At 48.1% G+C, this 27,732-nt stretch overlaps 1 protein-coding gene across 12 annotated transcripts in view; it reads left to right on the top strand.

Annotated features, from left to right (window-relative positions):
* The window catches only part of FRMD4A (FERM domain containing 4A), a 584,868-nt gene that overhangs the window by 498,058 nt on the left and 59,078 nt on the right, over positions 1-27,732 (top strand). For all 12 annotated transcript variants that reach the window (XM_036023926.1, XM_036023890.1, XM_036023900.1 and 9 more), the window contains 2 exons: positions 18,460-18,536; positions 23,551-23,689. In XM_036023926.1, coding sequence (XP_035879819.1) covers positions 18,460-18,536; positions 23,551-23,689 — 216 coding nt within the window. The remainder of the gene's footprint in view (positions 1-18,459; positions 18,537-23,550; positions 23,690-27,732) is intronic.

The raw sequence follows: 27,732 nt of genomic DNA, 5'->3' as shown, positions 1-27,732 counted from the left end.
AAATTATGATGAAATGCTTTTCGAATGGGGTGCCAAGAGAATTAGAATAAAGGCCCCTCCTGCCGGCCATGTCTGAGGCTATGAGCATTAAATAGTGTGAAACATGTGACTCCACAAAACCTCCCTAAAAGGAATATTCAGTATCTCCAAATCATCATTTATGGCTCCATCCCACTCACCAGCCCATATTTAATGAGCTGTCTCCACTGGGGAAGAATGGCAATGCTGGTCCTTGTTACATATTCAGCAGACAGCATTTACTTATTTATTTGATGTGCAATTAGGGGCACTTTTATGTACACTTAGATGCACAATTAGGAGCCCTGTGGGGTCCCCTCTGAGACATTAGGAGAAAGAACGAGACTAAATGGTCTGCCCTCGTCCCCAAGCAGCCAGTGTGGCTTCCTCTGGTTCCTAAGAGTATTTTAGAAGTGGGGGTATGAGCTCAGGGAATTGATGCATTACTGTCACCCCCCAGATTAGTAAAGATTTTTGAACTGTCTGAGATGATGAGACAGGAACAGAAAATAATATTTACAGGAAATATTCCATTAACTGTGAACTGACTCCCAGTGGAGTTTGCCTGCTAAATTATTCAGTGTGCTAAGCACTCCATTAAGTGCACTGCTGACTTAGTTTTCAGTTTCTGTTTGGATGCACTTGGCTCACTTGGGGGTGGCTGAGTCCTCCACCTTGGCTGGCCCTGGGTGGGGGCCTTCCACATTCCGTTATCTGTATTCCCCTTGGAAAGCACAGCCTGTGCACCCCAGAGCAGAAAAACTTCACTTAATACTTTTAGCATTTTTAGCATTTTGCAGCCTTTGCTCTCTCACAGGGTTGGATCAAAGGGCCTTCTCTGGTTGTCCCCTATCAGTCCTTCAGATCTCAGTCTGCTGAGAGACCTGGAAGGATTCAATGCTTGGGGGTGACAGGCTCTGGCTGTGGGTCATCAGTGAGGGTCTGCCTCCCAGCTGTGAGCAGGCCTGCCAGAGGAGTCATGCGGTTGGGGGAGGGCAGAGAGTCTGCCATTTAAAATAACTCTAAGAAAGAAACACAAAAAGCAATTGCATTCTAAGAAAATCAGCATGCCCTTTTCAAAGCACTAGTAGTAGACATGCTCTTCTCAAAGCATCAATATTAAGCATGGCTGAAATCTCTCTGTCTGCACTGGGAATGCCAGTCTCTGCTCACGCAAGAATTGCAGTCACCTAAAAGCATTGAGTTGGAGCTTTAGAACTTCAGTAGAGGGTGCTGAATATGAAATCCTCTCCAGTAAAAGGGTCCCCACATGAGAATTACTAGGTGCCTACGGTGGGCCAGGTCCTACTCTAGGCCCTGCAGATGTGACAATAAACAAAAGGGACAGGTCCCTTCCCACCCAGAGCTTACAGTCTGATGGGGAAGATGGTTTAGTGATAACATTAAGTAAACCTGTAATGTATAGTATTAGAGCACCAAATTCTACAAAGAGCACAGATCAGACTAAGGAAGAGTGGGAGGCGTGTGGGTGGTCTGGAGTGGCCTCCCAAAGAGGAGATTCTCAGAAGCTCTGGGAGTGTAGCACCCTGGGCTCCCCGGGAAGCAGAGTCTGAGATGGATTCTTGTGCAGGAAGTGTGTTGGGAAGTGCTTTGGAGTTAAGCTGGTGAGGAAAGGAAAGGAAGCAGGACCAGGCAGAGTGACAAGCTGAGCTGTGATGAAATCTCGGATAAAGCTCTGAATTTGGAACGGCCCTGAGGGCCGTTGTCCTGAGGCTGAGGACCCCAGCACCAAGCAGTCATTAGATGTAGGTGACTCTGAGGGAAAAGGTCGTGACCTTGGGCAGGGTGGTGATTCCTGGAGAGAGAAGAAATCCTCAGTCCCGAATGGAGGGAGAAGCAGGTCAGTATAGCAGTTTTTATATCAGTCAGTGGCTCTCGAAGTATGGCCCTTGGACCAGCAGCATCTGTGTCACCTGGCAATGTGTTAGAATTAAAAACTCTTGAGTCCCCTCCCAAGGCTCATGGACTCTGAAACTTGGAGGGGTGGGCAGGATTCGGCAGCCTGTGTTTTCACGGGCCTCAAGGTGATTCGGACTTGGGCTGTGGAGCATGAGGACCGCTAGTCTACAGACAGGTAGCGAGGACCTTTCCGTGTGATTTTACTCTGCAGTTTTAGTGTCGGAAGATATTTTAGTCTGTGCTAAACCCAAATCCTTTCCCTAGAGCAGTTACACCTTCAAAACAAAAGATTTTATAAGCCAGGTGCCTCCATACCCACTCAAAGGCTCAAAGTAAATGTCAACGTTTCAACCAAAGAGGCGTTTTGATGCTATTAAGTCACTTCCAGTGTTTTCAAAAAAAGTTGCGATGAACAACTTATTTAACCTCTCTTGTGCCTCTCCTTTTATGTCTGTGAAGTGGAGACTGAGAAATGAGAAGTAGTCTAACTTTCTTCATCTTGAATACGTTTATGTCTCAAAGAGTTTCCTATTCCCAAGATTAAAGTGCTGTTGTCCTTGACACTGCAAATATCGTTACAGTCTCTTTTATACTGAACGTGAGAGGTGGGATCGCCACGAAGAGCAAACAATGTCTCTTTGTTAAGAGGATTAATTTTTTTCTTGGTCGTGGGATCTGGGAACCAAGGGTCCCTCTGTTCCCACAGGTTCCTGTGGAGGCTGTTTTGGAGTCTGGCGCTCAGTAGGCCAAACCTCCAAGGACACCAGCTTGTATTCTTGTCATATTCTTATTGAAGTTGTGCCCACAGTACCCGTGCTAGGGTCAGACTGTCACTCTGAAGAAGGTGGTGCTGTGAGCAGGAAGTAAGAGCATTGCCCCATCTGGGTGGGTAACCCTTAGAGAGCAGCAATAATGTGAGCATAATTTCTCTGTAGTGGTGCGGGAAGAGAGAGGTGGAATTACACCTTCAAGAAGAGGCAGGTCCACATCTCTCTCAGGGTGACACACATGGAGGTACCTCTTGGAGGACAGTGCGCCTGGCCCCTGGGGTACTGGTCACAGGGTTCTCATATAACCCTGTGGGTGCTACAAACCTGCCCCCCCCCACCCCCCCCCCCCGTGCAGGCACCCTGTTCAATAGAGTGGAGAGGTATCTGCTCTAGGAGTCAAGGAAGCTCAGTTCTAGCTCCACTTCCGCAAGATGACTCACTTCCCTTGGGGCTCAGTGTCCTCATCAACATGGCTGTTGCTGTAGGTGATCAGGACCCTCAAGGCTGAGAGACTCTTGAAAGTGGAAATAAGTCAGAGGACTGCATCAATGTTAAGCCCATTGCACAGCCAGAAAGGACTAACAAATAAAAGGAAAAACAAAAAAGCAGCATGTTCCTAGAAGAAAGTGGTAGAGAGAGAAAAATGCTCGTTTTCAGGTAGGACTCTCTTTGTTCTCAAGTTTGGCCAAAGCCCAAGCTAGATCTGATTAGGTGACCAAGGTGCTCTTTCTTCCTTGCCCAGACTGACACATCTGTCCCTCCTGTGGGGTGCGAGGTCTCTAGGGCTCATCCACTGCCCACAGCAGGGACTGGTCTCAGACTTGTCCTCCCTGCACGAACAGGCACCTGTGACAGCTGAAAAGGCCATTTAAACAGCTACGTTGATTGTGAGGACTGTCAGGGTCAAACACATTTGATATTTTTAACATGCAAATAAACACCCAGCAGCCCCCTGAGGCTGACAGCTTCTCAGTCACTCACAGAAGCAGAGTCCCACCACTCAGGGAGCCCCACTGACCTTGGATGTAACGTAAAGAAGCAAATCGAAACCGAGCAGCGTTGTTGGGTCCCAGAGGAGCATCCCCCGCAGAAGAGCACCCAGTAGCCTCACCCACTCCAAAAGGAGCCACGAACCCAGAAACTGAGGAACACAGTTGGGTTTCCTGGCTGAAAAACCAAAGCCTTTGCTAGTCTGAGAAGAGCACTCACCACCTGGGACTCGAGAAGCAAAATGCTTTCATCTCACACTGCCCTTTCAAATGTGTTCAGATAAAAAATAATGCAGTTGGACCCTTGACTTTTCGCACCATTCCAGGTAACACAAAGTCACACAGTCACGTTAAGTAGCAAAATGAATTTTATTAAGAAATTAGAGTGCCCCCGTCCTTTGTAAGAACCAGAGCTCCAAGCTTGATTTAAAGGGAAACTGTCTCCGCTTTCCCAGTTTGGCCGCACCTCTCCTCCCCAACCCATCCACACTGGCTTGGTGAGATTCCTCAGGCGGGAGTCAGGCAGCAGGCTTAGCTGCACCTTAACCTCAGGAGGTGCCTGCCTTGTCCTCCTGAAGATCCTCATTTACCCTCTGCTACTAGGTTTGCTGAAGGTGTGCGCCCCTCTCCGGGCAGGGCTGGCCCAGGGCACATGTTTTTACTTCTAAAATCTTCCCTCAGTTTCTGTCTTCCTAAATGTTTTATACTCCAGCTGAGGGAGAGGGTTTGAGAGTCATGTGAACCATAAGGATTTAATATTTTTTAAAAATTTTTAATTGTGGTAAAAAACACGTAACATGAAATTCACCATCAGCACCATTTTGAAGTGTCCGGTTTAGTAGCAGTAGGCACATGGACACTGCTGTGCAAACAGTCTCCAGAAGTTTTTCACCGTGCAGAATCTGAGCTGTCCCACCAAACCAGTCCTCGTTTCCCCTCCCCCTCACTTCAGGCAACCACCATTCTACTTCCTGTTTCTATGAGTTTGGCTACTTCATATGAATGGTATTATACAGCATTTGTCTTTCTGTGACCATAGGGTATTAGTGTCCAAACTAAGACACTTCTGAAAGTGAACAAGGGCACAATCTTCACACAGCCTGAGACCGAGCACAGCTCTCACAGGCTCCCTGGGGCCCGTCATGGCCTGTCACACCGGCACGGGGACCTGCCTACCTAGCTCTTGGTCTTTTTCTTTTCCCTCTCCCCGTAAAGGTCTGCTCATTGTTCACTTTAAGGAGATTGATCATCTCATTGTCTCAGCCCGGACTTCCATTCTCAGGTCCTGGGGCTCTGGTTGTGCTGTGGAGTCATTACCCAACAGACAGCATGTTTGTGCCAAAGCTGTTGCTGAGCCAGCAGCTGGGGAGACTTCAGAGAGCCCTTCCATCCAACCACCCCGTTCTTTTCAGCAGTGCCCCCAGGTGTTTCTGGTACTGCGTGCAGCTTTGCAAGTCTGCTTGCCAGTCCTTACAATCATTCTGGAAGGTGCATCCTGGCACTGAATGTGGCCTGTAGGCTCCCCAGTCCCAACCCCTGAGTGGACCCAGCCTCCTTGTGATGAGTGTTCTTGTCCCAAGCTTTTAGGAGGGCACAGACTCCAAGGGGTCTGGATGCCATGCTCTCCAGGCCTGACCTTTGGCTGGAAACCAAACTAGAGCCTGCCTACAACACGCATGAGGAGCCACAGCTGAGTCAATTTCCTCTGTGTGTGCATGTGTGCACCTGTCTGTCTGTAAATACATCACTGAGTTGATGCTTTCAGCTGTGGGGTTGGAAAAGCCATCCAAAACGAGTCAGTGGCCAGATTTCTCACCTGCTGACACATGGAAGACAGCAGTGGTCACACAGCAGAGGACACCCCTGTGAGGTGCCTCAGCCGTGACAGCCGGAGCTGTCAGACTCGGGGAGGACAGCTGCCATCTGCAGAGGTCACCCCAGAGATCTGAGAGGAGGGCCTGGTAGGAGAACCGCCAGACAAGGTGGGAAGTGGTGCCTCAGGAGGGAGGTTTCTTATGAAGAAGGGGCATCATTAGAGATTGGGGGGAGGGGTTTCCTGGACTGCCAGCTCCTCGTAAATAATTTAGGGAGTTTTAACTGGAGAGTATCTTATGATTCATGATTAACCCAGTCTAGAATGTACCAGTCCTAACAGGGAAGCTCCTACTCCCTTCGAGTGTCTCCCTGAGTCCAAGGCACCCACAAACCCACTTTTCTGACCAGCTGGACTTGCCTATTTCAGACATTTCAAATGGAGGAAAACAATCTGAGACCTTTTGTATCTGCCTTGCTTCACTTAGAGTAATGTTTTTAGGGTTGCTCCATGATGTAGCACGAATCAGAACTTTATTTTGGGGCTGAGTAATATGCCCCTGTCCTCTGATGTTTACTTCAGCGCCTTCCACGGTAACACAGTACACCAGTGCCCTTGGGTCTTCACACTCGCTGTTCGTCCTCACACAGTTGCAGGCTGTGACAGCTTCTCCGACCCGCCTTTATGTTCGTCCTCTGACTGACTTACTGCATAGTTTTCTTACTTGCCTACCTGTCCCCTCACAAAAACACATAGAAGGTTTTGTCTGTTTTTTTTTTTTTTTCACTATTGTACTTGCATGGTACCTGACACGTGGTAGACACTCAATAAATAGATGTTTAACGAATGAAAGCATTCAGTGCAGAGTATCCAAAAGCTTGTTGTGACCCATCTCCGATTTCAAGGACATCTCTGTGTGTGTATGTGGTGGCCTCATTGAAATAAGGACGAATAATAAAGCTCCTCTAAGGAAGGGTTTGAGAGCGAGGTGTTATAGGGAGAGGAAGGCAGGAGGGAGGCATGAGGGCTTCTCACAGCTCGGACTGTTGATGGGAAACTGAAAAGTATACAGAGTCCCAACAGTCCCTGTGGACTGTCTCTCAATTCTACTTTTTGTCTCTTAAACTAAAAGGACCTTAAGAACCAATAGTAACTAGACATCGAGAGTGAATTGCAGGAGTATGGCAGACCACTGAGCAATTCTGGGCTCTCTGACTGCCTCTTCTTTCCTTGAAACAGGAAACATTACACTGGGAACCCCTGCTTGATGAGTCTGGTAAACTTCACCTTGTCTCAGTAGAGAGCTCTCAGCTAGTTTCTGCTGAGCTGTCCCATACTTAGCAAGCTCTTTGAGTTGTCATTGTTTTAATGAACATGGTTCAAAGGGGAAGCCCAAGCTGAGCTGACCTTCCTGAAAGTGTGAACCTGTGTAACACTTGTGAACCTGGCACAGCCCAAAGGCGTCATTGTGAACCTGTCCTCACTGGCTCAGGGAACCTGTCCAGTTCCCTGAAGCTCAGTGGCGGTGCCTGCAGGTGAACAGAGAGGGAACTGAGGCAGTTTCCAGGTAGAATGAGTGGGGAGGAGTCACTGCAGGTCAGGACTAGGATTCCAGCTTGAGTGCCTGATCTCCCAAGACCTTAGATGCCCCCCATTCACTTTGAAATCCAGCATAGTTCAGACAGAACTCGCAGAAGGAGAAAGGGCTATAGTCCCGGGTTGGGGCTCTTGAGCTGGCACTCACGGCCACTTCCCTCTTGCCACATGCCATGCAGTGTGGAAACGTATCTTTAACAAGATGTCTGGGTTCAACCACTGACGGTTCCTGCTATCATGGAAGTTGCCTGAAATTCAAGCAAACAGATCAGGGTTCAAATACCACCACTCCTCATCTGTGTGACTTTGAGAAAGTGACTTAAATTTTCTGCACTTCAGTTGCTGTAATACCTACCTCATAAAGCTCTTCACTCATTCGTTCACTCAACAATAATTATTAAGTGCCTAATATGCCCCAGGGATTGGGCTAGGTGCCGGGAAAATACCTTCAAGGAGCTTAGTCGGGTAGAGGAGACATTTGAGTAGAATAGAGAATTACAACATGGGATGGTAATTGCTCTGGCAGAGGGGTGCATGTGAATATCTGGGAGAACTAGCGTGGATGGGGCTGGGAGGCTGGGGTTTGGGGCAACTCTGGTGAAAAGAAAGGGGTGTAGGGCAGGCTGCTGAGTAGAAGACTGCACTTCCTCCTCTGATGTCACCCCCCACCCCCAGATTCACAGCTCCCCAAGTTGGTCTGCCCTCCCTCAGAATTCCTCCGGGGAAACAGGAACAAAACAGAGCTTTAAATAGGAGCTGCCCCTCTGGAAAGACAGAGATTCTAGAGTTAGCATTCTTACCTCTGGAAAACGCCCTCATCTCTCTTTCTGGGAAGGCAGAATTGTGGGGCAGATACACAGTTGCCCTCGCGAGAGGATCTTGAGAGAGAAGTCACCAAATTCAACCAGGGCCCAACCTGCAGAGATGGCCCCTCCTGCCCTTCAGGCAGCTTTGGGGTTAGACCCTCCAGTGGGAAGTCAGGGCTGAGGTGGGACAGGCCCCAGGTTCCCCTCTGTGTTGGCTGCAGCCGCCACTGCAGAGCAGCCGGCAAGACCATGAGTGTCTTCGGCAGCAGCCTGACTTGAAAAGCCAGCTGCCAACCCTGGCCCTGTGCCCACTCAGCCTCCATGCTCCCTGAGCTGCTCTCCAACCAGGAGTGGCTAGAGCTCACCCCTGAGGGCCCTGGCGGCAGGCATCCGCCTCCTCCCAGCACGGTACCCGCAGAAACCACACCTGCAGGACCGGGCCCTCCCCGGCAGGACCAGGATGGGCCAGCCTGGGAAGCACTGCTGTTTTAAAGTGTACGCAAGCCTCTGGCAAACAGTTATTCCCGCCGGGCCTCGAGGCTTCCTAATTTCTTTCAGCTTTGTTTCACACGGATACCATTGGGTAGAGTTTTGTCATTTCATCTTTTTTTTCTTAGTTTGATTGTGCAGGTTTTAGTCATGAGTATATATGTTTGTTTCCACATAGCGCCAGTTGCCAACCCATTCTCTGTCCCACTGCCCCTGTTTTCTGTGGAGTCAGATGCCTCCACAGGGAAGTCAGGAGACTTACTGTGATGCCACACCTCTGACAGAGCTGCCAGGTGTAAGAGAGCTGAAAATTGCCTCTCATGCTAAAAGAAAAAAAAAAAACACCTACCCAAAACAAACAAACAAAAACAGAAAAAAAAAGCCCATATGCTTTCCTCAGAGTCTGCCCTCCAAAGTAGTCAAAACAAAACCCCCTACAGCATCCCAGTTGCCCTTGCAGGTGACATGGCCTATCATAATTCAGAGATGTCAGATATGCCTTGAATTAACTCCTCCTTTGACTCCTCCCACTAACATAGTCATAGCAAGTGTAATTAGCTTTCAAATGTTTTTTGAAGGGGACCCTGGAGCACAGAGAGGGTACGCCACACACAACTGGGTCACAGTGCCCGTGGCTAGAAAGCCCACAGCTGGACCCAGAGGTGCTGCCTGGCCGGCTTCTCTGTTCGAACACTAGCCTTGTCCACACCCCAGCGGCCCCTCTGGGGAGAGAAGAAATGACAGGAGTATGTGGAGGATAAGAAAGGAAAAATACTTTCAACTTCTTTGTAAAGTTTTTACATTTGCCAAAGCTTTATTATACGTCTTTCTGCAACAAAAGCCAAAGTACACAGAATAAAATCATATAGAGAAAGAGGCCCTCCCAGGAGAAAAAGAAAAGGAAATTGAGTCCAGTGGGGAAAAATAAAATGACATGTTTTCTGTAGGCCTGTTTAACCCTTGGCGACCCTCTTGCCCTTTTTCCTCTGGTAGTAATGACTCATCAGGCCAACACTAAAAGGTTTTTGATGGGTTAAAAAGAGGCCATCCATGAAAGGGGTCAAGGCCCGGCGCTTTGGGTGTCTGTCACTGAATGAACCAAATCAATTTAGAGCTCGTGTCCTCCGACAGTGAGGAGGAGGCAGCTGGCCAGAGGGGCATCTTGATCCCATTAGGTCTGGCTGCGGAGAAGAATTAGCCATTGTTTTCTTTGCCGGGGTTGTGCCCCTCTCAGGAGGTGACAGTTGCCAGGAGCCCTCTTTCAGTGCAGGTAAGGGAGGGCATGCTCACACGTGCTTTGTAAGCGGATTGTTTGTGGGCATAGTTGGCCAGTGTTGGGGCCTGTCTGGTTCCCAGTATGACCCATTCCCTGTGTACTGAGCTGCATTGCCATTGGGTACTTTCTTCTCAGGGAGAAGGTTTGGGGATTAGAAGTTATAGCAGGAAATGGTCAAAACCGACTCAGGTGCCGACTGACTCAGAAGCGGGACCGAGAGGCCCACGAACAGCAGCAGTAACCGCTAAGCTGGGCTGGGCCTCTGCTGCATTACAACCGATCCAGTGAACAGGGAACATTTTTTTAAAATGCCGTGACACCATGTTAGCCATCTTTTAAAGAAAATTACACAGACCTGTACTTTGGCCTGATACATGTTCAAAGTGTTCAGAATTTTATTTTTTTACATTAAGAAGAATACTTGCATATAAATGATGGAGGGGAAAGAACATAATAACAAATAAAAAATAAATATACTAGCTACCATTTTAAGCACTTTATATATATTCATTCATTCATACAGCAGCCCTATGAAAACAAAACTTGTTATTGGTGGTAGTATTTCAAAGGTGAGAAGACTAAAACACAAATTATATTGCCAACGATGCACAGCCAGTAAGTGGCAGACAGTGAGGCTTTGAAAACCATGCTTTTAATCAGACTTAGTCTACATTGTCTCCCAAGTAGGAATTGTGCTAAGACAAGCTACTGGATTTTTTAAATTCCAAAGAGAAGCAGTGTGACATGCGGGGATTTACAGTGCTGACCTTCAACCCATCCACAGGATGTGGGAATGCCCGCACACAGCCCTCCTTTTACAGGAAAGGAAGCTGAGAAGCAGAGGGACTTACAAAGTCAGGGCAGTCACTGAGGCCTCCTGACTTCCACGCCAGCGTTCTTGCCCCTCAAAATGATGAACTGAATGATGGAGAGTAGTGATGAATGAATATTGATTATCTAAGACAAAAGCATCAGAGGTATCTCAGTAAGAGAGTGTGACAACTCTATAGATTTTTAAAAGCCTGATACAGAAACTACAGGTGGTTTTTTACTTTTTCAAATTGAGGTAACATTGGTTAATAACAGTATGTGAACTTCAGGTGTACAACATTGTAAACTGGCATCTGTATACACTACAGCATGCTCACCACCCAGGGTCTAGTTTCCAACCATCACCATACATTTGACCCTTTTTACCCATTTCACCCTCCTCCCACCCCTTCCCCTCTGATAACCACCCATCTGTTGTCTACATCTTGTTTTTGTTCTATTTTGTTTTTTATTCTAAATGTGAGTGAAATCATGATATTTGTCTCTGATGTATTTCACCTAGCATAATACCCTCAAGGTCCATCCACATCGACTTAAATGGCAAGATTTCATCTCCAAGTTTTTTGCAGCTTTTTTTCCTGTGTGTGTGTGCATATCATATCTTCTTTCCCTATTCATCCATCACTGGGCACTTAGGTTGTTTCCATATCTTGACTATTGTAAATAATACTGCAATAAACATAGGGTTGCATATATATTTTCAAATTAGTGTTTTTGTATTCTTTGACTAAATAGCCAGAAGTGGAATAGCTGGAGCATGTGGTGGTTCTAATTGAATTTTTTGAGGAATCTTCAGACTGTTTTCCATATTAGCCACACTGATTTACAATCCCACCAACAGTGCACAAGGTTTCCCTTTTCTCCAACACTTATTTCTTGTCTTTTTTATATTAGTCACCCTATCAGATAGGAGGTGCTAATTCATTGTGGTTTTGATTTGCATTTTCATAATAATTAATAATGTCTAATATTCAGTCGCCTATTGGCCATAGGTATGTCTTTTTTTGGGAAAATGTCTATTCAAGTCTTCTGCCCATTTTTAAATCAGGTTGTTTGTTTTGTTATTGTCAAGTCGTATGAGTTCTTGTTATAATTTGAATGTTAATTCCTCACTGGATATATGATTAGCAAATATCTTCTCCCATTCGGTCGATTGCCTTTTTGTTTTGTTGGTGGTTTCCTTTGCTGTGTAGGTGCTTTTTGGTTAGATGTAGTGCCATTTGTTTATTCTTATTTTTGTTTCCTCATTGTTGAAGTCAAATCCACAAAAACATCACTAAGACTGATGTCCAGGAGCTTAGCACCTATGTTTTCTTCTATTTATTTTGTAGTTTAAGGTCTCGCATTCAAGTCTTTAATCCATTTTAAGTTGATTTTTGTGTATTGTGCAAGATCATGGTCTAGTTTCTTTTTTTTTTTTTTTTTTGCATGAGGCTGTCCAGTTTTCCCAGTACCCCTTATCCACGACACTTTCCTTTTTCTGTTATATATTCTTGGCTCCATTGTCATCACTTATTTGTCCTATATGTGTGGGCTTATTTCTGGGCTCTCAATTCTGTTCCATTGGTCTGTGTGTCTATTTTTCTGTCAATCAGTATTATACTGTTCTGATTACTATAGCTTTGTAGTACAGTTTGAAATTGGAGAGTATGACACCTCTGCCCCCACCCCTCACCCCCAGCCCCCATGGATTGCTTTGGCTTTTTGGGGTCTTTTGTGGTTTCATACAAATTTTAGTATTTTTCATTCTATTTCTGTGAAAAATGCTCTTAGGATTTTCATAAGGATTGCATTGAATCTATAGATTGCCTTAGGAAACATTGTCATTTTAACAATGTTAATTGTTTCAATCCATGAGCACAGAATATCTTTCCATTTCTTTGTGTCTTGTTCAATTAACTGTAGATGATTTTAAACTCCATTAGGAAGTTATTACTACATGAGTACCATCTGCTTTGTGGATGTTGCATCTTCCGAAATAGATTTAGATTGCAAACTTCTTACAATACAAATGTGCATTAGACATGATGTCCTTCCTGTTCCTATGAGCATAGGCTCCTACAAAGTAGACACCACTGCTTGAGTGATTGAAAGGGGGATGGGGATTACATGTTGCCTAAAACTCCAAGGCCTTGCTTCTTTCTTCTTTAAGTATAAAGTAAAATATATTGCATGCCTACGGGACTGATATAAAAATGTTTGACATATGGTGTTAACCCACTAAAAATATATACATGCTTTCGTTTTTCCCTAGCATTAGTTCTCCTGTAATATCAGAACCTCATCAGGGCTCACCTGATAATGTTCTCTGAGCACATGGGCTTGGGTTTCCTGTGGTGCATTTCCATTTTAAATAAACTCCACCTACTCCTTTTGTCCTGTAGCCCTCAAGGTATAGCCCTCATGGCAACTCATTTTTTATTTACTGAAGGTATAAATATACCCAGAAAGTAGTGAGTGGCAACCTTTCTAGAAAGCAAACAGAGCAGAAGTAAAATAAAGAAGTTGAGCCCAGACATTATTCCTGGCCATGAGTCTAATCTTCTTAGAAGACAACTCCTTGCTGGTATTTGAAAAGCATTCAGCATCATGTAGACTGCCAAGGGCCTTTGAAGAAGTGATCATTTACTTAATCATCAGCTTCAAACAGCCTTGTTCTCACTCATTGTCAGGACTCCTTGGTGTGTTAGAAACAGCCCAGGACAGAAGTCACAAGAGTGGGTCCCAACAGCAGTTACTTATTTAACCTCTGCTAGTCCCTTAACCTCTCTCCACTGGGCTTTCTTTATCTGCAAAAGGAGGGGGCTAGACCAGATGGTTGCTGGCATTCTGTATAATGGTCTCTCTAGGAGAAGCAGGAAGTTACTCAGAGAGCGGTCATTAAGAGACTTGGTGATTCAGCTTCAGGGACAGGAGGAAGACAGGACTCCCTGAAGTCCTAGTCAAGAATCAAAGCCACTAGAGTGAGCTTCCTCTCAAGACTTTGTTTCTGCATCATTCTGTAAGCTCTCCCACCACCCACGTGCTGTCCTGGCACTCAGTAAACACTTTCAGGGAGGAAGTCTCATGGAGTCAGGGCTCCTTCGTCTGTCCCTGGTGTGTGTGTGTGTGTGTGGGGGGGTATCATTAGCCCTTTCCTGCTCTGGCCGGCAGCTGTACACAGGATGTGGGAATCCAGAAGACCAGCTAATGGGACCCGCTAACCAGGTCCTGCCCATTAGGTGTCTGCATGCACCCTGTCCCGCTTGGGGCTGAAAGTGGCATTTATTAGCCACTCTTGTTTGCTGTCCATGGGAAACCATTTTCTATTTTATGCATTAGGACATTTTCTCCCCAAAAGGGAAAGTAGAAGATCTGTGATTTCTTGGGAATCAGAAGTCTGAGTCAGAAATAACGACTCCACGTCTAGTATCAGCCATCGTCCCAACAATGGTGACAAACCCTGTTTCCTTAAAACCACTTCCAAATGGTGTTTCTTCATTTTAATCAGGGCAAGCACAAATGATTAAGGCTATTCTTAATTATGATTTTTGTTGTTAGTCTTCTCTTGAGCATTACTGAATATTAAGACACCTGTGAATAGACTACTAGAGAAATCTGAAACTGTAAGAAGAGAAAGAAGTAACATCACTTATAGCATAAAAGGGAAGAAAAGTCACTCTAGAGGACTAAACAGATTTGGTTTTATACTTCTTACAGTCACACTGTTGCTCATTTGTAAAAATCATTCTACTCATAAGGTTAACTAGCCATTAGTGAGTAAGACCTCTTCCCACCAATCGGTGACCCGTGTGGAAAGGAACATAGTTGGAGGTTAGAGTAATGGGCCAGGTGCCCTTGACCCCTATTTCTGGTTCCTTCACTGACTTGCTGTGTGGCCTTAGGCACTTTCTCCTAGTTTCTCTGGGCCTCATTTTCCTCAAGAAGAAAATTTCCCATTCACTCTTCTCAGGATGCTAAAAGATCAAAGAAGGGATGTTCACAGAGCATTTAAAGATGCCCCAATGAAGCCCTGGCTGGTGTGGCTCAGTGGATTGAGCACTGGCCTGTGAACAGAAGGTCACCGGTTCGATGCCTTGTCAGGGCACATGCCTAGGTTGCAGGCCAGGTCCCCAGTTGTGGGTGAGCAAGAAACAACCAATCGATGTTTCTCTCTCTCTCTTTCTCTCTCCCTTCCCCTCTCTCTGAAAATAAATAAGTATATAAATAAATAAATAAAATCTTTAATAAAAAGGTGCCCCAATGAAGTGTATTAGAAAGGCCTTGATTTAATATTTATTAATTAATAAATCCTCGGTCATCAATCGACCCATGTATTTTATTTTTGAATTAGCTCCTTGGGCATAATTGAATTAGCTCCTTGGGCATAATTGCCATGGGAGTTACGCCAAACCCTAAGGAACTAGCACAGTCACAGTGATCACCGTGTGTGTGTCTGATGGGTCTCTGTTTGGAGTCACAAAGCACATGGACATCTTTGCCTCATGCCAGAGTTCTGAAGCAGCTGTACTGAGCCAGGAAGTCTCTTAAAGTGACACAGATGATCAGGTGCTGCCCCCAAACCAGCACTGTTGTAGCCTGTTGTCCGAGAGTCACGGTCAAGCATCTTCTATTTGCTTGTTGTTGTTCCCCAGCCAGCTTCAGTGGAGGGTTTAGCAGGCAGGGCCTACGTACGAGCAGTGGGGCTCAGGGGCAGAAATGCACAGCCCTGGTGAAGGGACAGTGCCCTTGCGGCCAGGGGCAACCAGCTGGTAGCCTGCCCCCTGGATGCACACCAGCAGCGGGCTGCCCTGGAATCCTGCTGCCCAGCCCCTCCCATCCCCTTGAGGGAGGAGAAAGGGTTACGCCAGTGTGCCTGGTTCCTGGGACCCTGCTAATGTCCCAGAGCAATGCTGTCCTGAACAACTGCATTCAGTCACCTCACTCCCACCTCTCTTCCTAGCACTTCATTTGCAAAAATAGTTTTTGAAACCGCATCTTAGAGCAGATGTGAAGCAGAGCCATGGCTCTGCCCCTGTTAGAAAATGTCTACAGACATCATCCTAGGGAGAAGCCAGAGCCAGGCGGCCAGGGTACGGGGCCAGGACGGGAGTCTGGGTGGCAGCAGCAGCTGTGGCAGTGGCCGATGGAGGGCCGGCAGCAGAGCCAGGTGGTTTGGGCTGGAGGCTGAGGCGGGGCCCTCTGCACCAACCACATGGGGAGCACTGCAAGGGAAGCCCCAGTTTGTCCTGTTTTGCAGGGAGTGGGGGAGGGAGGAGCTGCCAGGGAGGGAGCCTGTGGCTCTGAGTGTTGGCTGGAGGGTCCTTCAGCAGGCAGTAGGGGCTCCAGATAAAAGGCCCAAGGGAGGTGTTTGCAGGCAAGCCCGCACCAGGTTTCCTTACTTTCCTCTTGATAGAGTGGAGACAGCAGACGCAGAGTGAGCGCCTTACCACACATGCTGCTGACCCCAGGATAGCGCCTGTGGCACCCGAACCAGCAGGGACCAAAGATGGGGACCAGGGAATAGTTTGCAGGCCTGGTGCAGAATGAGAATGCAGGGCCCTTCATCCAGACTTACAGAGAATTTCAATGTGGTGACAGCGGAGTGCTACACCAGAAAGGGGCCCTTCCTGAGCTCCAGACCCTGGGGTCACACGCCCATGACCATGGTCCTGGCCAAGGTGGGGGCAGCACAGGCACTGAGGGTCCCCCCAGGGACCAGCCATCATCCATCCACCCTTGTCCTCAAAAGCAGGGAGAGAGAGAAAGAGGCAGGGAATGATTGGACACTTCCTTGGAGGTTTCTAGTGTATAAATAATCAAATTGTATTTTCTTAAACCCCAGTTGAGAGCTTAAGCAGGGAAATTTAAGAGTAATTTTGGTTCTGAGCTATTCTTTTATTTCCCAGGATTTGGGAGGAGTCAGAACAGTTAGGAATCATGATAAGATCTAGTTCATGGGGTGCTTAGCTTGTGCCAAAGCCATGCGGAGGGTCTGTCGCTGCTGAGATGTACCTGGAAGGGGCCGTTAGTGCCATTTCACAGAGGGGAAAACAGGCTAAAGGAAGTGCTACCACTTGCCGAAGAGCAGGCAGCTTGGATGTAGGAAAACCTAGATTCAAACAGACAGAGTCAGACTCCAGAACATGAGTGCTGGCCGCTTGGGACCGGATGCTCCTGCCAGGTTATGAGGTCAGAGTCAGGGAATCCAATGGTTCTGGTGCTTCTCTGGCTGTGGCTAAGTTCAAGTGGAGCGTCAGTAAGTGTCTCACAAGGGGGGCTCAGAGGAACTGTGAGGGCTTTCATGGAGGAGAGTTTAGTTAACACCACAGGGCATCAGCACCGAGCCCGAGACTTGGTCCTGTCATCTGAGTCCTGCGAGTTCTCCTCAGGAGGCATTTCAGCTGTGACCTGCCACGAAACTGTCTGAGCCAGGGCAGGGCTCTGGGCTCTTGCTTTCCTTGAAACATCCCTCCACCCACTTGGAATTGCCCCTGAAGAAGAAAGAAAATTACAGCTTCCCTTGGCTTCAGAGTCACGTGTGCTTTGAGCTGTGGACCAAGGAGCTGGCTCCGTGACACAGGAGAATGGGGGTCCTCCTCCTTATTGTGTGGACAAAACAATCATAAAATTCTGCCCAACAGGTTCTGAAGAGAAAAGAATGCAGTCATTCTAGAAACTGTTTTTATTCCAGCCATTTGACAGAGGGGTGGAGTCCTCCAGCCCAGCTGTGACTAGCAGTCCTGGGCCTGGAGGGAGGGGTTGAGGGGACACAGGGAAATTACCCTCAGGTCTTTAAGGAGAAGCCATGAGTAGGCCAGGGAGGGTCAGAAGCCCCAGATGACAGGACTGTGGGTCTAGGGTGACACCCTGAAAAGCAGATGCTGCTGGGAGGAGCCTGGGCAGACAAGCAGAGGATCCCTGCTGTACTCTTCTTTCACAAAGTAAATTCAAATTCTAAATATATAGAAGGGGTGCAGTGTGAATCAGATATAAATAACATGTGCATAACTTTAACCTCTTCTGACATTTCCCAGAGGGGTAAGTAACTTTCTTTTTCTTTCTATGAAAGGCAAGCCTCCCCACACCCTAGCAATGCTGCAGCCTTAATCACTCCCAGTCCCCGAAGTCAGCTTCTTAGTTAAGGGGTTCTCCCTTGGAAGGAAGAATGCCCACCGGGGCCTGAGGGGGGCCCCTGGGGAGCTCATTTTACTGCCCACTTTTCAGAACCCCCTTCACTCCCCTTCTCACCCCTCCCGCTAGAGCCCCTGCTGCAGGACCCTGGGCTGGCTTTGTGCTGCAGAGAGAAGCAGGGGCTTGACAGGCTCACGTTGTTATCTTGAGTTGCCTAGCCTGAAATAAGGTCAAGGCAGCCCCCGCCCTTCTCAGGCAGGCTTCCTGAGCTGCCGAATCACCGGGGTGAGTCCGAGCTCTTACACATTAGTGGCAGGAAGTCGAGTCCCGATGGGAGGCTGGGAATTTGAGCGCCTTCCCATTTCAGCACTGGAGGGAGGAAGCCTAGGGCAGCCCTCTCACAGATGGCTACTGCTTCCTCCTGAGCGGCTCTGTGCTGGCCCCTCTGCCCCTCCCGCCAGCCTGCCCCCTCTCGGTCCTCGCCCCCTCCCCTCTGCTTGGAGGGAAAAGTCTGCAGAGCTGGGAACTGTCTTGGAGAACTCAACAAAGGCAAAGCAGCCGGCAACAACTTGAAAAGAACTTGTTTTGTTCCCGTCCAGAAACCTGCAGGAAAATCCACACCCACGTTGCCAGGTTTTGAACTGGAGAGCGGCGTGTGTGTGTGTGTGTGTGTGTGTGTGTGTGTGAGTGAGAGAAGCCAGAGGCAGAGGAGGCGAAAACAACTGTGCAGTCTCTGCTTTGCTAAGGAAACGACCAGCTGTGGGAGTTCAGCAGCAAGGAGAGGACTGAGGCGGCCGGGAAGCACTCCTCAATGTAAACTGCATTGTTTTCTGTGCAGATATTCCAGTGGAGGCAGTTGGAAAACCTGTATTTCAGAGAAAAGAAGTTTTCTGTGGAAGTTCATGACCCACGCAGGTAAGCTAGGAAAATCCTTTACTTCTGGGAGGGCATGGCCCACCCGGCATATTATTTATGGCCCTATTTTTGTGCTGTCATTGTTGCTGTTCATTTTGGCGGGGAGAGGGTGGGTGGCCATGGAGAACAGAGTTGGAATCAGACAGTGAAGCTTTGTTTCGTACCGTGTGTGTTGACACATGCGGGGGGTTCGTGTGTGTGTGAAGTTAGCCGTTCCACGGTCATCTCATCTACCCACACATGTTAGTTGCTCGTGTGTGTGGAGTTGACTTTACATGCCGGGGGCATTTTAGGGAAGATTGGTAGCTCTTCATAACCAACACCAAACTGAGCCAGCAGCAGCAGACTGAGTCCGTTTAGGAAGCTTTTGCCTGAGGAGCGTCTGAAGGATGGTTTTGTCAGAGCTTCTGAGAATGAGTCTGGTAGGACGCTGCACACCCAAAGTGCTAAATTGTTGATTCTGGGAGCAGTAATGTTAGAGTGTTAGCCTTGTGGCTGGATGTGAAAGAAATACAGTTGCTTTTCTCTCCACGTCACATCGCCTGTCAGGCAGCGCTAGCGTACAAATCAATGCTAAGTCAGATGCTGAACAATAGGGTGCTGCTTTGCACTGCGGCGGGCCCTGCGTGGAAGGTTCTGGGGCAGTACGCACCCGCTGCTTTTCCTCCCTTTGTCTGCTAGCAGTCCTGGAGTTCAGGCAGCCCAGAAACAGAAGCAAAATTCCCTAAAATCAAGCCTGACTCCTAAGAGCAAATTGCTTTGTGTAAGTCTAAAAAACAGATTTACAGCAAGTAGAAGGCAGTCTAGGGAGACAGAAGAAAGGTCAGACTCCATGAAGAAGCAAATGTGGACTTTAGGTGCCATCCCTGCCCCGGCCCTGGCCCAGGAACGAGGAGCTGGCACCCGCTCCCCTCGCACATGGCCTCTGCGCACTCAGAACAAGCCGCTGCGCTGTGCCTCCTGGAGAGCTGAGGCCGCAAGGGAGGCATCACCCGGCCAGGGGCCCAGGCTTACACACCAGCCTGGGTCCTGCAGCTGGTGATAACCAGGAAGGCTTCCGAGCTGCTTGCCTGGTTGTGCAATCTGTGTGAAACAGCCCCTTGGGTAGGGGAAGAGCTTACCCCACGCCCCACAGTCACTACAGGATGAGTAGACGGAGAGCGTCTGAGAGTCTGGTCCTTGCAGTCAGGTGGAGGCTATAGCATTGTGCAGAAGAACAACTTGCCCAGCATTCTCAGGGTCCTAAGAAGGGTCTTAGAGTCCGGAGACCCTGCCTCTGCACAGCAGGAATGCACTTGTGCAGGCGAGTGGTGGGGAGAGTGAGAGACACTACAAATAATAGTCCAGCCAGGATGGAATGTACTGCTATTTGTCCAGGTGAACTGGGCCAGACCAGTCTTAGTAGTGCTAAAGAAGGGGAAACTTATGTGAAAAGAGTGAAATGAAGTGAGTGTTGCCACACTGTGTCAGATGCAGAGAGGGGGTGCTTGTCAGAAAAAAGCTAGAGACAGGATAGTGTAAGGGGCTGAGCTTGAGGGCTCGGCCGCCTTCATGTCTGTGCTCTGCTGGGAATTCTGCTAGCTCGGGCATCTTGAACAGATCCTTGCATGTGTGGGTGGGTGTGTATTTTCATTTTCTCTCTGAGTCTAGTGTCGTATCTCTGATATAATACTAAGTTCCCTTCCCCAAGGCCCAAAGATATAGGAAAGGTCCAAACCTCACTGAATACTATTAGGTGGGCCTTTGCCTATTAAATGAAAGCAATCAGTCACATACTTGCTGGATAGCTTCTGTGTTTGGGCAATAAGAACAGGGCCCACCGCCCTTAAAGAACTTCTGGCACATTTGGAGAGACAGGCAGAAGAAGGAACGTAATATTTATTGTGTGTTCACCACGTGCAAGCCCTTTTCTCAATACTTTTTTGCATGAATCACTTCGGGTCCTCCCTGTAACCCCAGGAAGTAGGTGCCCTAGTGTTCCATCCTACTTCTGGGGAACTGAGGCACAGAGAATCAGAGTCACCTGTTCTGGGTTGTAAGTAGCTAGTACGTGGTGGAGGCAGGATTCAAACCCAGGAGTCTGACGTCAGAGCTCACACACCGTACTGCTATGCTGTACACAGGGCAGCAGCGCCAACGCCCAGATGGCAGAAGCATAAATGCTCAAGGCTACCCGAGGCCGAGCTGGCCGGAGAGGCTTCCTGAGAAGGAGAGATCTGAGCAGAACCTCCCAGGGTTTAAAGCTCGAGGTGCGCCCTCAGGGGGACAAAGGTGTGTCAGGAGGGGAAGAGACCTTGAGGAGCCCGAGGCAGCCTGAGCAGAGAGCAGGGTCACAGCCCCTAGAGGAAAACAGCCTCTCCGGCCCGAGGCAAACAGGAAGGGTCAGAGGAGACCAAGAGAGGCCAGGGAGGTGTCGTCATCGATGTCAGAGCTGGAAGCCCAAGTCCACCGCAGCTTTAGAGATATCTTTTCCAAATCCACGGGGCGGACAAAGAGAATTGCTTCAGGTTAGTGGCAGAGCCTAAGCTGTAAGCCCAGTCTCTGCCTTCAGTAGGGGCTCTGCACGGCCTCATGGTACTCCTTAAATTCAGCGGTCATCCTGTTGCTGTGTCCTTGTTTGTTTTGAGCAGGGAGGACAAATGTGACTGGATTTTGGGAAGGTTCAAAGGTTAGCCCCTCCCCCAAACCAGGAAGGAAGTCAGAACCAAAGTAACAGGATGGAAGTCCAGGGGAGAACTTGTCGTGAAGATATGAGATGTTGTCCATGGGACATGTTGGGACAAGGAGCTAACTCGGGGCACAGGGTGCTTCCTGAAGTGTTAGCACAGGGGATCACAGAAGATGCAGTGGGATTTATTCCCCTGTGCATGCGCCCAACTCAACACCCACTGCGTTTGTGTGGTTCTCTAGGCCTGGAAAACAGGCAGTTTCTAAGGTTTAGGTGAAACAGAAATGTGGGTGGCCTTGAAGAGGCTGAAGGGAACCGTGTAGGGAAGATATAAATTAATGATGCGACGGGAGACAGGAGACAGGAGAAAGGCTCTCAGTGTCTGATTAGATGCTCTTTGGCTAGCCTGGGACCACTCAGACCCGAAGTGTTTTTACTCAGCCTCACTCACTTTACCTGGAAAGTGTAAGCGCCTAGCCTGGTACAACGCTCACCGCTTTCACTAAAATAGATAGCAAGCTCCTTTTCCTTTCTAATTCTGCTTTACTGGGAGAAAAAAAATGTATTTACTCTCAGGAGCAGCCATTGTTGCTATGGAAGCCAAAAGAGGCATTCAGATCAGTTTCTTTATAAATTTACAGGTAACTGGGGGTGTCCTCCTCACTCTCACCAGCTCCTTTTCCATTGCCATCAACTGTCTCTCATGCACTGGCATTTTCTCTTAACTTCTATTCTAACCGAAGGAAGAAATACCCTGCCTGAAATCAGTATCACCGACTAACCACCAGATTTGAATTGGGTCTGAAGAAGACCTACTGTTAAATGTTAGCCCCCGAGGGAAGGTGGTGGGAGCGGCTTTAAATTTTCTTCAAGGGAAAGTGTGTCGTGAAAAAGAAAATGTGATTATTCATAAGTCCTGACTACCTCAAGTTTCCTTCAAATTAGATACTCTAATCTTGAAAACGCACATTTTCTTCAGACCCCACCCACTGTCCTGTCGCCTTGCCCTGTGCGCCGAGCGTGCAGACACTGCTGTAATAAATGCACTCCCCTGAGGACGAGGTTGTACAGCTCTTTCTCCCCCGATGCCACTGCCACGTTGAGTTATGTCGGGCCTGTGTTCCCACTTTAATTTTTAAAGTCTCATTTCCATACATATATGTACTCCATGTCTTCTCCATACATGTACACGTGCAGCAGGGTATTGGAAGGGGCTGGCTGAGCTCATTTCTGTCTGCCTGCCCACTCCTGCTTCTTTATATCCTATCTGCCCTCTGTGTGCATTTGAGAAATCGATGACCAACTCTTTCAAGGAATATGGAGCGAGAGCAATATAAGGAGTCCCAATCCCCTCAGAACCTCCCACAGGCTGTGCAACAGGATGAGATCAGACCAGGACTGGCTCCCCCTTCACCACAGGCGGCATTATCTGCTCAGTGAAGGACATTGCCCCAAGGCTTTCCTGTCTCTGGAGTTAGCCTTGGCCCAACGCCAGGAGCCAAAGACCAGCAAGGGCCATCCAGTGACCTAGAATGCCCCGTCTTACCACAGACAAGCAGAGGCGTGGCGCATTCTAACATTAAGGAGCCAGTAAATCAGAAGATTGGCATTATCACAGCAGCCAACATATGGAAACAGCTTGTGTCTGTTGACAGACGAATGATAAAGAAACTGTGGTATTTTTATACCATGGAGTATTATTCAGCCTTAAAAAAGGAGGAGGTTCTGCTGTTTGTAACAACATGGGTGAACCTGGAGGACATTATGCTAAGTGAAATAAGCCAAAAACAGAAGAAAAACTGCATGATCTCACTTATAAGTAGAATCTAAAGTGAAGTTCATAGCAGCAGGAAGTAGAACGGTGGTTACCCGGCGTGGGAAGGTGGGGGGAGGGAGGACGTGTTGGAAAAGGGCACTAGCGTTGCAGTTATGTATGTGAATAAGTCTAGAGAGCTAATGGACAGTGTGGTGACTACAGTTACTGATTCTGTATCGTGTCCTGGAAATTCGACAAGGGCAGATTTCAGGTGTTCCCATCACACCGAAAGTGGTAACTGTATGAGAAATGTGACATGTTATTAGGTTGCCTGTAGGAATCATTTCACTGTGTCTGTGTGTATCAAATCATCCTGTGGTACGCCTTGGATAAAATTTTTATTCAAAAGAGATAAGAAGATGGCCTTTGCTACCAGTGTCCCAAAGCAAGCACATGTGCCTGCTCATCTGTCACCTTCACATCAGGGTATTTAGGACCCAGTGGTGCCCAGGAAAAGCTGTTGACCGGTCAGTGGAGTTCTTCATTATACACAGAAACGTGGTCGACCCTTCTGATTCGTGCTTTTGCAGGGCATCTGTGACGAGGAGGACGTTCGGGCACAGTGGCATTGCAGTACACACGTGGTACGCGTGTCCGGCGTTGATCAAGTCCATCTGGGCTATGGCCATTAGCCAGCACCAGTTCTATCTGGACAGGAAGCAGAGTAAGGTAAGTCCTTGTCTGGGACTGGGAGGGACCCTGCTGTGACCAGACTTTCACCAACCGAGGTCAGACGAGAGCCCTTGCCTGGATCTCATTGTTTGAGGACTGAGGATCGGATGGGTGGGGACGGCACTGTGTCCTTTGCTCTGAGAGGCGCACAGGCTCAGACCTGCTGTGGGGACCATGGGAGGAATGAGGCAGCCCTTCGAGAAGGCACATGCCTCATACCTCACCTCGGTCAAGGGGCTCCGGCCAGGCCACTGTTAGAGCTACTCAGGCCATTGAATGCAGCCAGGTAGGGCCCTTTGGAGGAATTCTGCCCATGCTTAAACCTCAAGAACCTCTTCTAGGAGCAAGCAGTGAAGCCCTTTTTGGTGTTTAAACAGTGACATATTGTTTTCTTTTTGAGGGGGAAAAAAGCAATCATTCTCAACTAATAGACACCACCTAACTGTTTAGGGTAATTGCTGTGAAAACCCTCCAGGCATTTCCAACAGCCAACTCCATTTTTTAAAAAAATGCAAAGCAGGAAACTGGGGAGGGGGAAAGCAACAATCCTGTTTCCCTCAGGTAGACCTGGAGCCTCAGGCCTTGGTAAACAGTCGCATGAGAGGGATTCCATCCAGCCCCACGGGTGCATATTCTGTGGGTGGGTGCATATTCTGTGGGTGGCAGAGTGACATCTCCTCAGTTCACACACAGCTTATATAAACACTAACACACTGCCCCCTCTTCTTCCAGCTGTGTCTGCCCAGCCAGCTTCCCTGGCGTTGCCCCCACAAACCACTCCCATTCACTACCCCTCAGGTGAACAGCATTTTGAGATGGGTCTTGCGCGTTTCTCAGGACCTTGCTGCTTTGGGGGTGGGGTTAGGGTTAGGGTTAGGGTTGGGGGTGTGGAATACAGAACTACAAAGTGACAGCAACCTTGGCCCCTGGCCTGGTCAGTACCATCACCTGTAGGAGGTTCTGTCCCATTGTATGAGTTCTTGGGAGGGGTGGACTTGGCAGGATCCTGGGCTTACCAGGCATAAGATTAGTTGGGTCGGGGCCATTTTGGGTCTTTTCAGGTTTCTCTTTTACCTTATTTTCCATCTGGGTGGAGTTGCTTCTTCCCTGGACTGGGGAGAGGCATGGACGGAGAGAGCTGGGATTGAGTGGGAGGTAAGAGAAAGATAGTAAAATAATAGGGCAGGAAGAAAGAAGTAGTCCTTCAAGGTGTAATTCAGTTTTCAATCAGCACCTTTTCTGTGTAGCAGTGTCTCCTTTGTAACATTTTCTCCTCCACTCAGTCTTCTTCCTGACCCTTTTTTGGTTACTTTCCCAGCTAAATGGGCACAGGATGGAGCATTTTTCTTGCTAGGAATCATGAGAGTATCCCACAGCTCTCTGAGTGTTGATGGGCGTTGGCCCAGGAATTTGAGGGCCGATTAGATCAAAAGATAACTGGGCCCAAGGGTTCTGACTCATGCTTTGGAGGGAGTCTGGGTGGGGGTCAGCACTTTGCCCCCTGGGGGCAGGACTTAGAGGCCAAAACCGTAGAACACGGATTCCACCCTCTGCAGTGTTCAGCAACGAGGGGGTGAGGGCAATCCTCCTGAGCCCCACTGCCAGTTCCTCTTGCAAGCAGATGCCCTCCCCCCATGCAATCATACTACGATTTTGAGCAGGGGAAAGAGAAGAAAGAGTATTTCACCCTAAGGATATACATTAGCTGTTTGAACTCCTCCTCCCACCCCATGCCGTTTGTTTAGTTTGTTTGTTTGTTTGTTTGTTTGTTTTTTCTCAGATAGTCTCTTGGGTAACTCAGGATTAGGGCTCTATTGCCCCGTTCTCAAAGGTGACCTTACTGTGCAGGCGGAGAAGCCTTGTTCATCAGGCTTACCGGGCAATCCACTGATGCAATAAGCAAACCTCAAGAAGTAATGATCAAAGAGCACATTAACAAGGTGTCTTCTAAAAGGCCAAACCAAATGCCCACAGCAACAAGAAAATTTCCGCTGTCCTCAGCAGCCCTGACTGAAGGGAGTGCAGGCACTCCCGGGGCCAGAGCACTTGGCCTCACAGGCTTTGAATGCACACAGACCTTCCGAGCCCGTGCATTTCTGCTAGGGGCCAGTTCCTGCACCTCCAGGGAGGGGTGAGGAGCAAGTTCCCCCACGGAGAAGTCCACAGGCTCTGTTCTCCAGTGCTGTGACACTGCTGTGTTTTCCTCATTTAGGGAGCAGGAAAGGAAATTCCTGACTGAAATGATTGATTGGTCCAAAGACACAATGTTTGTGACATTGCTTTAGGGGATAGTTGCTATATTTTATTATTATCATTATTAATCCAGTACACTATTGCCTGGCCAACACTTACGTAAAGTTTACATTCTCTAAAAGTTCCCCAAATTAAATCAGAGATAATAAAATTCCCCGTAGGAGTTATATTGCAATACCTTTTGTTTCTGGAATGTTGTTCTTTATGCAACTGTGGTGTGAACCGTCTTGGTGGGCAGAACGGCCTCCGGGTGAGTGAAGGCCGCCAGGCCTGGGAGGAAGAGCTTCCAGGTATTTCTGAGCCGCCAGTGTGGGCTGGCGTGCTGTCCATTGCTTTACACCCTACTGCATCGGGCCGTGCCAACCCTTCCGCTCTCTCTGAAGCACTTCAGAAAATTCGGGCCTCCCGAGTGATGCCTGTCAGCCCCAGGAACAAGTGCGGTCTCGTGGTTTGAGTCAGCAGGGTGAGCAGCCAAGAAGTCTTGTGTTCTTCCCCTGGTACTTGGTTGTGTTCTCCTTTCAGCGTCATTATGTAAATCATCTAAGGAAATCAACCCCCCCCACCGTGTCTTTCTTACACACACACACACACACACACACACATACACACTTTATCACTGAAGACAGAGTGCAAGGGAGGCTGTATTTCTTTGTTTCCTGTGGCGAATTCTGAATGAGAGGTTTGCAGGCACCAGTTACAGGTGGTAACACATGTGTGTTGACCCCTGAGACTGGAAATGCTGTCAGCGGGATCCCCACAACCTCTGTAGCCCAGAGCCAAGAAACGTCTTGTGGACTTCAGAGGAAAATGTTTGAAAGGTCAAATGTTTAGAGTAAAAACGTTAGACACTTTTCCTCTGAACTCTGAGTGGAGGCTTCTTGACATGGCCTCCCATCCCAACATCTTTCCGTCTTTTTGATTCCTGATCCAGTCTGCTGGTCTGCATTCCATCTGGACCAGAGGCAGAGTGAAGCATGATGGGGGACAGTTAAACCTCTCTGACAATATGTCAGTAATAACACTTTGTATGGCTGGACCCTCATAGCAAAATGGTCAGAAGTGGGTCATTTGGGGTGGTGCAAAGACTTGATTTGGCAAGGAGGCAATCAGTACTCATCTGAGTATTTCCATTCTAGAGAGAAGCCAACAGTCCCTAAAACTTCTACGAATCTAGTCTCCCTTGGGAAGGGTGTCTGTTGGTTACTTTCCCATATTTTGTTTTCTGCCTCGGGTTGATATGTGGCATTAGTGGAGACGGAGTGGGGACCGGTCCTCCATGTGATTAATGAGGTCCCTAAAATACCATGTTGAGTCATCGATTGAACCTCATTTAGCAAATTACTGTCAGGTCCTGCCTTACAGCTGATTTCTATTCCAAGTCCATTGGCCTTCTTATGTGTTACCTAACTGAGTCCTTATCACAACTCTGTGATGTGGGTTTTAAGATCTCCATTTTAAAAACAGCAACCTGAGGGTCAGAGGTTGAAGATCAAGGTTAAACTGATGAACTCGGAAGAGTCAGGATTCCAACTCAAATCTCTCTGACTTGGAGCCTAGGCCCTTCACCACGCTGAACTGGACTGCGTCTTCGTGGGTTGTTGTGATGTAACTGCAAGCCTGGGCCCCTTTTTATCAAAGCGTGGGCATTGGTAAAACCAGTGCTGAGAGAAGGGAAGTGATGGATTATGCTTTCTGTGCTTGCAGGGAGGAAAAAGTCCACCCAGTGGGTGCTGTTGATGCGCTGTGTCAAACTAAGTGAAAGGCCCTTCCTGCTTCTGCTGCCAGTC

The sequence above is a fragment of the Phyllostomus discolor genome, chromosome 1 (genome assembly GCF_004126475.2).
Source record: "Phyllostomus discolor isolate MPI-MPIP mPhyDis1 chromosome 1, mPhyDis1.pri.v3, whole genome shotgun sequence".
Classification (NCBI taxonomy): domain Eukaryota; kingdom Metazoa; phylum Chordata; class Mammalia; order Chiroptera; family Phyllostomidae; genus Phyllostomus; species Phyllostomus discolor.
Note: the sequence above shows the minus strand (reverse complement) of the source record. Positions and strands in the feature narration are given on the sequence as shown.